Source organism: Phyllobates terribilis, unplaced genomic scaffold (assembly GCF_046119375.1).
Source record: "Phyllobates terribilis strain yellow unplaced genomic scaffold, ASM4611937v1 Scaffold_8__6_contigs__length_399053987, whole genome shotgun sequence".
Classification (NCBI taxonomy): Eukaryota; Metazoa; Chordata; class Amphibia; order Anura; family Dendrobatidae; genus Phyllobates; species Phyllobates terribilis.
In genome coordinates this window covers 327,499,766-327,514,733 of record NW_027362768.1, presented here as the reverse complement: position 1 = coordinate 327,514,733, position 14,968 = coordinate 327,499,766, and the positions used below count along the sequence as shown (strand labels likewise).

At 44.1% G+C, this 14,968-nt stretch overlaps 1 protein-coding gene across 4 annotated transcripts in view; it reads right to left on the bottom strand.

Moving 5' to 3' along the window:
• SLMAP (sarcolemma associated protein) overlaps nucleotides 1-14,968 on the bottom strand; it is a 119,152-nt gene that overhangs the window by 81,794 nt on the left and 22,390 nt on the right. For all 4 annotated transcript variants that reach the window (XM_073644619.1, XM_073644621.1, XM_073644620.1 and 1 more), the window contains exons 2-3: nucleotides 945-1,092; nucleotides 326-398 (exon numbers count right to left, since the gene is read on the bottom strand). In XM_073644619.1, coding sequence (XP_073500720.1) covers nucleotides 326-398; nucleotides 945-1,092 — 221 coding nt within the window. The remainder of the gene's footprint in view (nucleotides 1-325; nucleotides 399-944; nucleotides 1,093-14,968) is intronic.

The window sequence follows — 14,968 nt, the reverse complement described above, 5'->3', positions numbered from 1 at the left end:
GGCCAGAAGTATGCAAATCACATATTTGTGTCATATGACCACCTGCTCCTGACGTCGGAGAATCCTGACAGTGTGCAGTGTGAGTATTCACAAGTCTGCAGTCACATGTTCTCCGTGTGCGTCTATAATGCTAAGCAGCCACTGGCTCTGCTCCTACCCTGGCAAGCAGGACAGGAAGCCATTGCTATTGGTTACTCAGCAGCGACCAGAGGGAATCATTGTAAAGAGAAATGGCTATAACCGGAAGAAGAGCGCTTTTCCTGCTCAGCTATGGGTTAGCCCTTGAGCAAACATTTTATTGCATATTTTACCATCAGACACTTACTCTGACCGTCGTCTCGCCTCTAATCCATCTGGCAAAAACAGCTTTACTGTGGACACTATACAACCATGGGTCACTGCAGGAAACAAAATGCAAAAAATATTCATATGCGTCACCCTGACAATATAATAGCACACTAAAAAAAATATTATAATTACAAAAAGGGTAAAACATCTCTTCTAGGTTGTCACATAGGAGTCACATTGTGAGTTTCCAATTTTTACACGGCACATGTTGGCAATTCCTAGGCGATGCAATATAGAGCAGGTGCCGGTCAGGTCTCAGCTATGACGCCAGATGCCGACCGGTGTCCATTACATACGCCGTAGTAGGATCTCACATTACCCTGGAGTGCACATATGACACACTGTCACCTCTAAGTGCAGAACTCCGACCTCCAGGGACGGGAACGTAAAGCCGTTTCCAAAATGATAAAGGCCCTACGATCTGAGAAAGTCTATGACTTGTTGGTGGAGGAGCCACATCCTTTATAAACATCCTACAATCTAAGAAAGTCTACTTGTTACTTCATCATTCTCCAATTTACTAGGAGGACGCGGTTTAGTAGTTCAGATTTCAGGACATAAATGCAAAATGACAAACAGCTACAACCATCACGTACCTTTCCTGGTGTTTTCTGTGACATCTACCCCAAACTGAATGATGTCCCCAGATAGGATCTCACACGGCGGACTCTCCTCGGACCCTCGACTCAACCTCTGGCTGTTTATGAAGGTACCATTACTGCTCTTAGTGTCTTGAAGGTAGAACTGGAAGAAAATAAAAGACACCAATAAACAATAAGACCAATGATGAAGAAAACTAAAACATGGATTTGGTTCCTAACATCTCTTGGACAGAATGGAAATCAGTCATTAAAAGGGTTTCTCACATTGGAGGATCGGCCCCTTCACATATTACGCCCACAACCCATGGTTTTGGATGGTCACTGTGTAATGTGGAGTCTCTAATATGGTGGCGCTAAAGAGAAAATAAAGGCTCTATACAGTGGCTTGCAATAATATTCACCCCCACTTGGCTTATCACCTATTTTGCTACATTACAACATGTGTTTCAATATTTTTGTAATTGATTTGTGTGATGCATCAGCACTAAATAGTCTAAATTGGTGAAGTGAGAAAAATATAGGCAGAAATTAAATTTATGGGATCAAATAACTAAAAATTGGCATGTGCATATGTATTCGCCCTTTTTGCTATGAAGTCCCTAAAAATTTCTGGTCTAAGCAATTACCTTCATAAGTCACATGCTTAGTGACAGGACGTCCACCTGTGTGCAATGTGAGCGTCACATGTCTGTCACTATATACACTTTACCTTTATTGAAAGGCCATAGTGGCTGCAACACCATTACCCAAAAGGCACCACTAACCAACCACCACCATGCGGACCAAGGAGACCTCCAACCACCACCATGAGGACCGAGGAGACCTCCAACCACCACCATGAGGACCGAGGAGACCTCCAACCACCACCATGAGGACCGAGGAGACCTCCAACCACCACCATGAGGACCGAGGAGACCTCCAACCACCACCATGAGGACCGAGGAGACCTCCAACCACCACCATGAGGACCGAGGAGACCTCCAACCACCACCATGAGGACCGAGGAGACCTCCAACCACCACCATGAGGACCGAGGAGACCTCCAACCACCACCATGAGGACCGAGGAGACCTCCAACCACCACCATGAGGACCAAGGAGACCTCCAACCACCACCATGAGGACCAAGGAGACCTCCAACCACCACCATGAGGACCAAGGAGACCTCCAACCACCACCATGAGGACCAAGGAGACCTCCAACCACCACCATGAGGACCAAGGAGACCTCCAACCACCACCATGAGGACCAAGGAGACCTCCAACCACCACCATGAGGACCAAGGAGACCTCCAACCACCACCATGAGGACCAAGGAGATCTCCAACCACCACCATGAGGACCAAGGAGACCTCCAACCACCACCATGAGGACCAAGGAGATCTCCAACCACCACCATGAGGACCAAGGAGATCTCCAACCACCACCATGAGGACCAAGGAGATCTCCAACCACCACCATGAGGACCAAGGAGATCTCCAACCACCACCATGAGGACCAAGGAGATCTCCAACCACCACCATGAGGACCAAGGAGATCTCCAACCACCACCATGAGGACCAAGGAGATCTCCAACCACCACCATGAGGACCAAGGAGATCTCCAACCACCACCATGAGGACCAAGGAGATCTCCAACCACCACGAGGACCAAGGAGATCTCCAACCACCACCATGAGGACCAAGGAGATCTCCAACCACCACCACCATTAGGACCAAGGAGATCTCCAACCACCACCATGAGGACCAAGGAGATCTCCAAACACCACCATGAGGACCAAGGAGATCTCCAAACAAGTCATGGACAAAGTTGTTGAGACGTACAAGTCAGGGTTGAATTATAAAAGAAATATCCCAATCTCTGATGATCGCCCGGAGCACCATTAAATCCATTATCATCAAATGAAAAGAACATAGTAGCACAACAAACCTGCCAAGAGAGGGCCACTCGCCAAAAAACACTCAGCCCGGGCAAGGACAGCATTGATCAGAGAGGCAGCACAGAGACCAAAGGTAACCCTTAAGTAGCTGCAGAGTTCCCAAACAGAGACAGGAGTATCTGTCAATAAAACCACAGTAAGCCGTAAGCTCCATAGAGGTGGCCTTTGTGGAAGAGTGGGCAGAAAAAAGCCTTTATTTACACACAAAAATTGTAAGGCTCGTTTTGAGTTTGCAAAAAGACATGTGGGAGACTCCAAAATGTATGGAGGAAGGTGCTGTGGTCAGATGAGCCCAGAATTGAACTTTTTGGCCACCAAGGTAAAAGCTATGTCAGGCGTCAAACCAACACAGCTGAGCACGTCAAGAACACCATCCCCACAGTGAAACATGGTGGTGACAGCATCATGTCTTGGGGATGTTTTTCAGCAGGAGGATTAGGGAAAATGGTCCAAGTCAAGAGGAAAATGGATGGTGCAAAATACAGGGGTACTCTTGCGCAACATCTGCTTCAGTCTGTCAGTGATTTGAGACTGGGATGGAGGTTCACTTTCCAACGAGACAATGACTCAAAGCATACTGCTAAAGAAACACTAGAGTGGTTTAATGGGAAACGTGTTAATGTTTTGGAGTGGCCGAGTCAAAGCCCAGGACTTAATCCAACTGAGAATCTGTGGTCAGATGTGAAGATTGTTGTTCACTAGAGGAAACCATCTCACTTTTAGGAGCTGGAGCAGTTTTGCCTTGAGGAATGGTCAAAAATCCCAGTGGCAAGACGTGGAAAGCTCAAAGAGACTTATCCAAAGTGACTTGGTGCTGTGATTGCCGCAAAAGAAGGTTCTACAAAGTACTGACTTTAGTGGGGTGAATAGTAATTCACACTGAAGTATTCAGTTATTTTGTCCTATTTGTGGTTTGCTTCACAATACAAAGAAAAGTTCTTCACATTAAGTGATGAAAACCCTCAAAAAAAAAACAACAACTGACAATCCAGGTTGTGAGATAGCAAAACATAAAAAATGCCAAGGAGGGGTGGGGGGGGGGGGAGGTTAAATACTATCGCAAGCCACTGTATGGCCAGCCTTAGAGCAATTTTATTAACTACACTGTGTTCCAAATTATTATGCAAATAATATTTTCTCAGATTTTCCCAAATTACCTATATGAATGGCAGTCATTGTCATTTTCCAGTCAAATAACTATTAGAGTACAATTGGAAGGTTTTTGTACAAACTGCCTATGATAACAGTATATTTTTAAAAAAAAAAACTCAAACTGCACTCAAAATGCATGTTCCAAATTATTATGCACAGCAGAGTTTTCAACCTTTTCATTTTAATAAAGAACAAAAAAAATGGTTATTTTTGAAATTATAAGCATTAGCAGGTTATTACAAACTGAAATCAAACAGTTTTCAACTCAAAACTTTATTCTAGGTGATGTTACATTTTCACATAGGACCCCTTGTTCGAAAGGAGCTTCTGAACTCTCTCGTCCATTGAATTTGTCAGGTTTTGGATGGTTTCTGCTTCAATTGTTTTGCATGAGGACAGAATACCCTCCCAGAGCTGTTGCTTAGATGTGAACTGCCTCCCACCATCATAGACACTCCTTTTGATGATGCTCCAGAGGTTCTCAATGGGGTTGAGGTCAGGGGAGCATGAGTGCCACACCATAAGTTTGTCCCCTTTTATGCCCATAGCAGCCAGAGATGCAGATGTGTTATGTGCAGCATGAGACGGGGCTTTATCACGCATGAAATGATCTCGATGGTCCAGATAGATGGAGTGGAGGATGGCTGGTTGATGGACACCCCATGCAAACACGGCTACGGCGCTAACAAGGAGGAGGTGGAGTAATGTTTTGGGCTGGAATCATGGGGAGAGAGATTGTCGGCCCCTTTAGGATCCCTGAAGGGGTAAAGATGAACTCCATAATGTATGTTGAGTTTCTCAAACAGCACTTCCTGCCATGGTTCAAGAAGAAGAGCCGTGCATTCCGCAGCAAGATCATTTCATGCATGATAATGCCCCGTCTCATGCTGCACATAACACATCTGCATCTCTGGCTGCTATGGGCATAAAAGGGGACAAACTTATGGTGTGGCACCCATGCTCCCCTGACCTCTACCCCATTGAGAACCTCTGGAGCATCATCAAAAGGAGTGTCTATGATGGCGGGAGGCAGCTCACATCTAAGCAACAGCTCTGGGAGGGTATTCTGTCCTCATGCAAAACAATTGGAAGCAGAAACCATCCAAAACCTGACAAATTCAATGGACGAGAGAGTTCAGAAGCTCCTTTCGAACAAGGGGTCCTATGTGCAAATGTAACATCACCTAGAATAAAGTTTTGAGTTGAAAACTGTTTGATTTCAGTTTGTAATAACCTGCTAATGCTTATAATTTCAAAAATGACCATTTTTTTGTTCTTTATCAAAATGAAAAGGTTGAAAACTCTGCTGTGCATAATAATTTGGAACATGCATTTTGAGTGCAGTTTGAGTTTTTTATTTTTTTTAAAAATATACTGTTATCATAGGCAGTTTGTACAAAAACCTTTCAATTGTACTCTAATAGTTATTTGACTGGAAAATTACAATGACTGCAATTCATATAGGTAATTTGGGAAAATCTGAGAAAATATTATTTGCATAATAATTTGGAACACAGTGTAAAGGAGACTACTACAAGAGTTAATCAATTTTCAGGACCATTGTCCAGCAGCCATGTGAGTATTTTGTGGCCGCTAGATGGGAACCCGGCTTCCGGTCGGCATTCCCTCTTAATTAGTACGGCTGGCGCATCATACAAGAAGAGTGTTCATTGCCTTTAAGTACACACATGACCCCACAGATTATAGGTGATCATTGTGGGATCTGCTTATTGTCAATGAGTCCTCCTAAAAAGTATGATTTTTCTGAAGCTGAGAACCTCTCATTTTACCAAGACCCCATCATAAGTTATTAAAAAAAAAACAACAACCACCATGTTGTTCGATACGGTTGGAGGACTACAGCAGTTGAATGTTGCCGCTACGTATTGATTTAGAAACTGACAATTGCAAGGATAATGAAAGTCACCGGGGAGTTGAGCACATAATAAAAGCAAGACGAGCACTTAAAAGAAATGTCAGAAATCGTTCACCACTTCTAATCATTTGCGGTGTCATTTTCTAAGTTCTTTTAATTTATGAAGCATAACAGCAGAGAGATCACCTACTCAATGATAGAAAAACAGAGTAAAAAGCAAATAAAAACTGAATTAACATCAACAGAACTAATTATGCATCATGAATTTTGCTTTCAACCATTCAGCCAGCTCCGCAGGGGGTAGGTTATTTCCAGCCCTCCACAGCCCATGAGTTTGGGGTGTCGCTCAGTTTTCGCTCTTTGATGGCAGTAAACTTATGTCCGTGCGATAAAACTCACTTTCTGAACTTGGGGGGGGGGGGGGGGGGGAGGGAGAAACCCGTAAAAAAAGGGCCGTCATCTACTTGTGCATCCTGACTGCAGGCGGAAGAGACAAGCTCGGCAAAGAGCTAACCCTTCATTAGCTGAGTTGCGTCAGGAGGGACCGCTAATTGCATGTAATTTCACGTCTCCGCGCTCCTCCGACGTCCCTCCTCTTGTGCTCGATGAGCAATTCTATAGATTCTAAAAGAAGCAGCTTAAATTTAGACTGAAGAGCGCGGCATAAGGAGGCACACCGCTAATATTAGCCCGAGACGGAGAATCATGTAGGGTTTTGTGGCCAAAAAAAAAAAAGTTAGTGACCAAAGCAGATCTGTCACAACACAAACTGCGCACATTATTAAAATGATCTTTGAGATCTGAATTGGCTGGTGTACTTACTTTATGAATCCATGTCAAAATGGCGGCATAATCCTATGCAAAAGTTTAAACTCAATCTCCATCCACCTATCCTGATTGACAGCTCCTCAGTGTCCCCTCCCCCCTGCTGAGATCTCACACTGCTCAGTACAAGCTGCAGCAGTCAGGATGGGGCAGAGATTGAATACACTGGGACTCACGAGATCCCTCATTTTTTTTATCAGGATTATACTGCCATTCTGACAATAATTACACCAGCCTCTTCAGGGCTAAGATGTGTTTAATCATGATGGCAGTTTGAATTGTGAAATCTTGTAAAAAATCTGATTTAAAGTTTTTCTCTATAGAGTATTTAATCAGAAAAGTATGGGAAGATACTGGTTCTGTATGTGAAAACTAACAGGCAACCCCCCCTGGGGGGGTGAGGGGGGATCAATTAGGTCTCTTTCAGAAGGAAGAAAAGGTTCTTACTAGTGCCACCTATTGGTGGCTATCTGTAGGTGCCACTAGAAAAATAGTTCTCTTCTGGAGGAAACCCAATTTGCATAACAGAGTGCTAGATGTGTTTCAAGGGAGTCTGTCAGCAGGTTTTTGCTATGTAATCCGACAGCAGCATGATGTAGAGTCAGATTCGAGCAATGTGTCACTTATTAGGCTGTTTCAGTTTCAACACAATCAATGCTTTATCAGCAGGAGAGCATCACTACAGGACTAAGTCTCCTGCCTCCTGGTCCAACCACAACCCCATCACTGTCAATATACAGTGTATAAAGAAAGCTGGCAATCAGTGTTATACAGTGTTATCAGTGTTATACAGGGCTCAGCATTCAGAGATCTGCAGCAGAGAAAACTGTGATTACATCACAACTGCTGCACCCACAAAATTAAATGATACATTGCTGGAATCAGGGTCTCTGCCCCTACATCATGCGGATGTCAGATTACATAGCAAAAACCTGCTGACAGATTAATTCACCGTTTTATCTTCGAGGTATGCAAATTGCCTCTTCAGAGAAAGAGGACTTGAACTCTATAGCGCCACCTATTGGAAGCAGCAATACTACAAGTCACAATCAACCCTTTAACGAGTCATGCAATATGACTTAGGATAAAAGCCAAATCAGAATCTCAATTTGCAGACACGGTGTTGGCCCTCGTCAGTGCAAAGTATGAGAACTGATCTGGCTAGGTGAGAGGCTCTCGACTGAGTGGCGTCCCTTTACACTTGCCTCAAGGCCATGCTTTAAAAAAAGAAAAAAAACATTTAAAAAAAAAAATGGAGCGAAAAGCATTCCACTGATGTCATTTCCCACAACACGAAAGGGAAGGCGCTCAATGATCTGAAAAGTCCAGCCATGTCTGTAATTTGTTTTCCAACCACTACAGATTAAAGGTCCATTTACACAGACAGGTGATCTGGGTGTAACGACTGTCGCTGGCCGGTGTAACAAGTGCCAAAAAGCCTATATCAAGATCAGGAACATCTCGTAAAACAAATGCTTGTTAACCGACCATCATCCCGTGTAAAATGTGTCTTGAATCTAGGAATGAAGTTGGAAATAAACCCATGACGTAAACTTATTTGTGATCATAAAATCAGATACCCCTAGTTTATGTGGACGTTGACGCAGTGCCAAGGTTAGACAGGAGAGTGGGCACAGCGAGCTTCCTGGCACCGCTCACAACATTACAGCAGAGCGCTGATGTAGGTCAGATGTCACTTGAGGACTTTTCACCAGGATACTCCAACAACAGAAAAGAAGCCAAGAATCGGGATAAAATAAAGAGACTTACGAAGACTTTCCTTCAAGGAACGGCCAAGACACCAGCAGGGAACATGATTAGTAAATATGGAGCAGTATGAAGCTCAGTCCCGCGCCCAGAGAGGGGTATAAAGCTTGTAAGGTTCAGAGAACCCAATCCCAGCTGAGATCACACGAAAAAAGGGGCCTAAAAACTTACACCAAACTCTGGAGTAACATCCGGCAGCAAAAAAAGCTGCGAGAACTTCCAGCCTGAATGGACCATGTTCCAAATAGACTCAATGTTTGACCAAATATCTAATGAAGAAAGATTTCTATGGTTTTTACTCCTCCTGCAGTGAGGTTTAATGGTCACGTTGTGGGTTTTGGCGAGTTTTTCTATCACATGTCCTTTACAGAGAAATGGCTTTGGTACTGCAGCTCCCTCCTATTTGAGTGAATGGGAACGCTGCACCCCATCCCTTCTATTCTGTCCCATATTTAATATCATATGGTGTAGGGGGATGGGGGAATACATAAATTAAAGCATTGTCTGTCCAGAGGTGTCCATAGTCTTCCCTTTCTCCTTCAGTCTCCAGGGATGGATGCAAGCTGACTGCCCCCTTAACTAAATACAAAGATAATCACCCCCCCACCCCGAATCAGGGGTCAGGGGGCGATGACTGCTTTAACCTGACCGCTGGGACCCTTTACAACCAGGGTTCTGTAGCCCCATCTTGAATGGAGCAGAGGTGCTCATGCTAGGTCCATTCAAGACAGGGCTACAGAGCCCCATACTTGGGATTATTAGGCTTCCACCTGTCGGGACCAGCAGCGATCAACAAGTTATCCCAGATTTCATAGATTACTTGATTCATTACTAATTCAACTTGTTTCATTCATTCTCTATAGAACTGCAAGGAAAGAGCCAAGCGCAGAGCTGGGCAATCCCATATGGAGTGGAGCGGAGTTCGGGTATGCACACTGCCACTGAATTCCCCGTCCCCCCAACCGATGCAGGGCCTGGAGGTCAGACCGCCACAGATAAGCAAGTAATCACCTATCGGCTTGCTTTCATCGGACAACCCCTTTAAATACTAAGGCTTTGCTCACAGGGCTAAAAACAACAAGGATTACATATGTCTGTGCATGAATGTGATGTATAAAAAGCAGAAGTGTAACACCTGCTAAATGTGAGGCTCTATATAAAAGTGCATGCAGAGGTCTGGCAGATAATGGTTACACTCACGGAAGATTTGCTTCACAGCTTCCATAGTTAAAAGGCTTCAATTTGGTAAATTGCAGTGCTTGGCAAAAATTTGCACTAACAATGTAATATACACACTGCTAGGATTTGGCTTTGCCAGTTCAAGTGGTTGTCATTTGATCGGAATTATGTCATTTGCAAACCTGCAGTCACGTGCCAGCTAGATTCTCATCTACTTCTCTCAATGGTCTACGTGACAACTTGCTGTCACGTGAAGACCGATCAAAACGACAAACAATAAAATCCTAACAGTGTGTATGGTACGCTCTCTTAGGATTCAGCAAGCTGCAGTGCTTGTAAAAAAGTTGCACTGGGCTGGACAACCCCTTTAACAGGGACTTAAAAAATGATGGTCCATCTATATTCGACCATTTCCGCATTGCCCATCAATCAGCGGTTCGTAGGGGCTGTGTCACTGCTAAGTCCAGAAAGCCCCTCCAAACAGCTGATCAAGAGAGCTGCCGGACGTGGTCCCTTTATTGATTTTATATCAATGACCTATCCTAATGAAAGACATTAAAATTCTTAATGTGGAAACTAAACTTAAAAAAAAAAGGTAATTCAGCAGACAGCAAAGTGCAACTGATCCTAAAAGGAGGCAATTCCCCCCCCCCCCAAAAAAAATATTCTCTTCTTTAAGAGACCCAACATGGTGTGAAGACATATAATAATAATATAATATAATATGATATATGCAAAGTATATTCTATCAGGCCTCTTGTTCTGCATCTAAAATATCCCATTCAGCCATCCAATACCCTGCTCTGTGCCGCCGAGGGGCAAAAACCCAGAAACAGTTTGGTCTATGGATAGGTCTCCGGTTTGGTTGGTATCAGCCACTTTGTATACTTGGAAAATATTAAATGATATACTGTGAGTAAGTTGAAATTCACACCCGATCCACTTAATAGGCCACTGGAACAGTCAAACCCAAAAAACAACATGATTTAATGAGACTTTTAAGACAAGTAATGGGATAAAACATTCTGTACTGCAACAAGCACAAACATAAAGAGCGAAGTGCTCCTGCGAGCCATAATGGGCACGGACATGAGCTGGAAGCTGATCTGTGTTCTCGCTGGCAGGCTGACAATGACGGAGCACATTCCCGTCAGTGATTCTGCAGAGATTGGGAGTCGGCGAGCTGGGCGATGTGAAACGCGCAGGTTCTGCCTGACAGATTACAACCGGTTATCCTGCAGGGTGTTGTCACCGGCCTCGCAGCGGCTGTTATGTTAAAAAAAAAATCTATTTCGCTGATTGTAAACCACTCCTCGTCATAAAGGGGTAGAAATGGGTGTGCCATACTTTCTGTTAAAGGGAACCTTTTAGTAAATTCCTGCTGCTCAATCCACAGGTGGCATAAATCAGATTAACGCCAGAAAACAGTCTGAAGATCTGGCCGGGGAGGAGACTGGTCCTGTGCTGTCAACAGAAGCTTTTCCCAGGGTTTGACAGGTCTCTAGCAAACTACACACTTTAAAGATACCTGTCAATCAGCTGCAGTGGAGCTAGAAGATGCTGGATGGGGACGGCGCCGGACTGTCTCCTCTTCGGGGATGTTCCCCAGCTGGCTCTTCTAAGTATATTTTGGCAGCAGGTAGGTTCCTTTCCAGTCCTTAGCATTGCCATTTTCAGAAGAACTCAGGATAAGCATAAAGAAAAGATCCTGGTCCACAAGTAAGGAATAAATGTTTGATCACTTGGGGTCTGATAAAGGACCTTCAACCAAAACCGAGACAGGGTACTCCTTGTTGATACAGCTGTCCCATATAAGAAGGAAGTGGCGGCGACATATGCACACCACCACGCCATTAAAGAGGTTCTCCAATTTCAGAAAACCCGTTTATAAAAACAAAAAACACCAAACTTTACTCACCCTCTTAGGATCTCCACCGCTGCTCCTAGTGTCTACTATGCAAAGCTCTGACACACAGGACTGATTGGCTGCAGCATTGTCAACGTGACATCAGCAACTGCAGACAATAACAGACACAAAAAGCAATGGCGGAGACTCAGCCCTGGACAAGAGGAGTGTGAGTAAAGCCCAGGTTTTTTTTCCCAAAACAAACTGCAGTCAGGGGATGAGAGTTTTATTAAACCAGAGAATCCCTTTAACATCAGTGAATTTGGGACCTAGTTATGGGAATCTATTCAGATCTGTGCGCTCAGACCTCCAGCGACCCTGAGGATAGGCGATAAATGTGTTCAGTAGGAAAGCCCTTGTGAAGGAATCATAAGCTGCTTGGCTTGCCCTGCAGAGCAGACACGGGTGTGCTACATGAGATCATCACCTGGCTCCTCTGATCACGCTGTCAGTGTCCTCACAAGTCACTCTCACTTTTACCGAATGACCTTCAGCGCCATCTGACAACAGAGACTCCATCAGGAACTAAGAGCTGGTGGATTGCTCTCCAGGGAAGAATTGCCGCTCCCACAATGAACAAGATGGAAATATTAGCAAAAACCTACCCATCCCCCAGAGGCAGGGGGATCACGCGGACAAGCAGTAAAAGTTTTATGATCGTTCCTAATTTAGATCCCATCTTATCTGGACTGAAAGAATTCAATAAAAATATCATGAGATCATCTGACAGATGGGGGGACCTCCAGCTGCCAGATAAGGGGCATCTTATACCAGAACACCCGAAAAGGAACACACCAAAAAAAATAATTGCTCCAAGATTAACCCCTTAAAACAGCCAACAGTTAGGAGCTAAAGGGAACCTGAATTGGCACTTGTTCACCTTAAAAATTACACCTTTTTTTTTTTGCGAAAATTCAACGTACCAGTCATGAGAAGTCTAGTTTAAAAGCTATATGCAAATCAGTCCGGAAGTGCACAGGGGGCGTGTCAGTGCACTTTATCTTCTTCCAAATGACACGCCCCAGTGCACTTCCATTCTGATTTGCATGTGAAGGAAGTTTCTCATGACCTGTATGAAAAAGGTATCATTTTCATAAGCGGAAAAACACCTACTAACCCATCGCACTACTTCCAAACAAGACCTTTTTCCAAGAACCATGGCCGGATTCACCAAAGTAGTTATTGCCAGGTCTCTGGCATAAAATTACTTTGAGTTGCGGAAAAAAAACTTTTGGCATTTTCATGCCAATCCCGGACAGATCTGCTAACGTGAGCAGAGCACGGGCAAGACAAGACATGGCGATGCCCAACGAATTCTTCAAAAATTACGCTACTTTAATAGAGTAACTTACGCCATAAATAAATTACAGACCCTGACCGGAGTAATATCCTTGGTGAGTGCACGCCAGTGATAAGAAGAGGCTAATTCATTATAAAGGTTGTCCGATCATCTAATAAACGTCTGCAGTCACTATGGTGACTGCAGACTTCTGAATTCTTACAGCAGGCGCACCCCACACACTGTCAGGATTTTCCAGAGTCAGCAGCAAATGGTGCCCTCAGTGTTCCCGATGAACAGCAGCTTTACACTGCTCTCAATACCTGCTGCTTTCAAAACTTCACAGTGAGAAACCCATCACAAGCAGAAGGCAGGGAAACAGGCTGAAACTGCAGAGCGATAAGAATTCCATCCTCTGCAAAGGCATGATAGGAAATATAATGAGGAAGAAGTCAAGATGGCAAATAAAGACATTGGTATGCCCGAGACATACCCAAAAGCTTCTACATATCATTTAAAGGGGGTTGTCCCTTTCGAAAAACTTTTGGCTGCTGGCTGAGTTAGCTGTAAAATACAAAGACGAAGCAAACAAGACTTTACTTAACCTCCCCAGGTCCAGCGCTGGGTCACGTGACCTCAAGTTTGCGAATTGCATAGTTCTGGCCACACGTGCGTAGTCTCGTTCAATTCACTTGTGTTAATTGAGGCAGAGTACACCTAAGCGGTATGTGACCGCATGTAAGCAAATCACATACTTGCAGTCACGTGACCGTCCGCTCTCACCAGTGAGACTGGAAAATCCTGACTGTGTGCGGTGCGCAAGCTATGAGGATTCAGTACGCCCCAGTCACTGTGACTGCAGACTGATCAGAAAACCGGACATCCCCTTAAGTGGAGTACACCTCTTAATAAGGATAGACATCTTACCCCACCATGCCCTTTTACAAAAACCGGCGTCCACAACGACAGTCTTAATGAATGGGGTGCCATGTTTTTATTTAGCGGGGGGGTAAAAATGTATTTTCACAGTACTACACACTATCGATGTCAGGCTTCCCATACGTCAAACAGTTTTATTGTTGCATGTGTCCTGCAGAGTCTGTAAAGACAAAGGACGAGAACAGATCAAGTTTCTGCAAGTATTCGGCGAGGGCCACACAACGAGCGGCACTGTGAAGATGAAACCTATAAAGAGCAGCGAGACGACAAGACGACAGAACAATAAGAGCGCCCTGGGAATCTGAAGAAATGTCACCGTGCTGCATTTTTTTGGAAACTTTTGCAATTTCCATTCAGTCCTAATACAGTTTCACATAAGATTAGTGAGACGGTCCTGATACATGAAGCCTTTTGTACTTTAAACTCTTCACAGAATTAAAGTTCTCTGCTCTGTTATTGATTAACAACCCTTAAAGGAGTATTCCCATCTCCAAGATCCTCTACTAATATGTAGCAGATGTAATAATATTAGCAAATACCTCCAATTAGAAATGTAATATAGTTCTAATGATAAGCTATGTCGCTTACCCCATGTGCAGGGCATTGCAGTAGTTTAGGTATCCAATTTCTGAAACAGTATTTTACTACTCCCATGAACACACAATGAAGACCCCTGAATGGCCGCCTCATCTACTCCTCACTAGGACATGGAAAAAGCATGTGAGCAGCCACCAAACACGGACAAGAATGATTATGATGGCAGTGCAAGCCACAGGTTGTGCATCCCTAGTCTAGAGTAAAGATGGGAAGGGCTTGTGGGTAGATCAGAGAGGATGACCAACATAGACACATTGTAATAACCTGCAACTATATGACATTTTCTATATCATGACGGCAAGCAGAGATCTTGAAAATTGTGCTCCGTGTTCCCTATAAACACTACTCTCATTGCCTACTGCTCTCAACAGTTCACAGGGAGAAACCCATCACAAGCAGAAGGCAGGCAGGCAAACTGCAGAGTGATACTAATTCCATCCTCTACAAACGGAGAGGCATGATAACAAATATAATGAGGAAGAATAAGTCAAGTTGGCAAATAATACAGATTGTTATACTCAAGGCATATCCGAGAGCCTCTATATATTGTTTAAAGGGGTT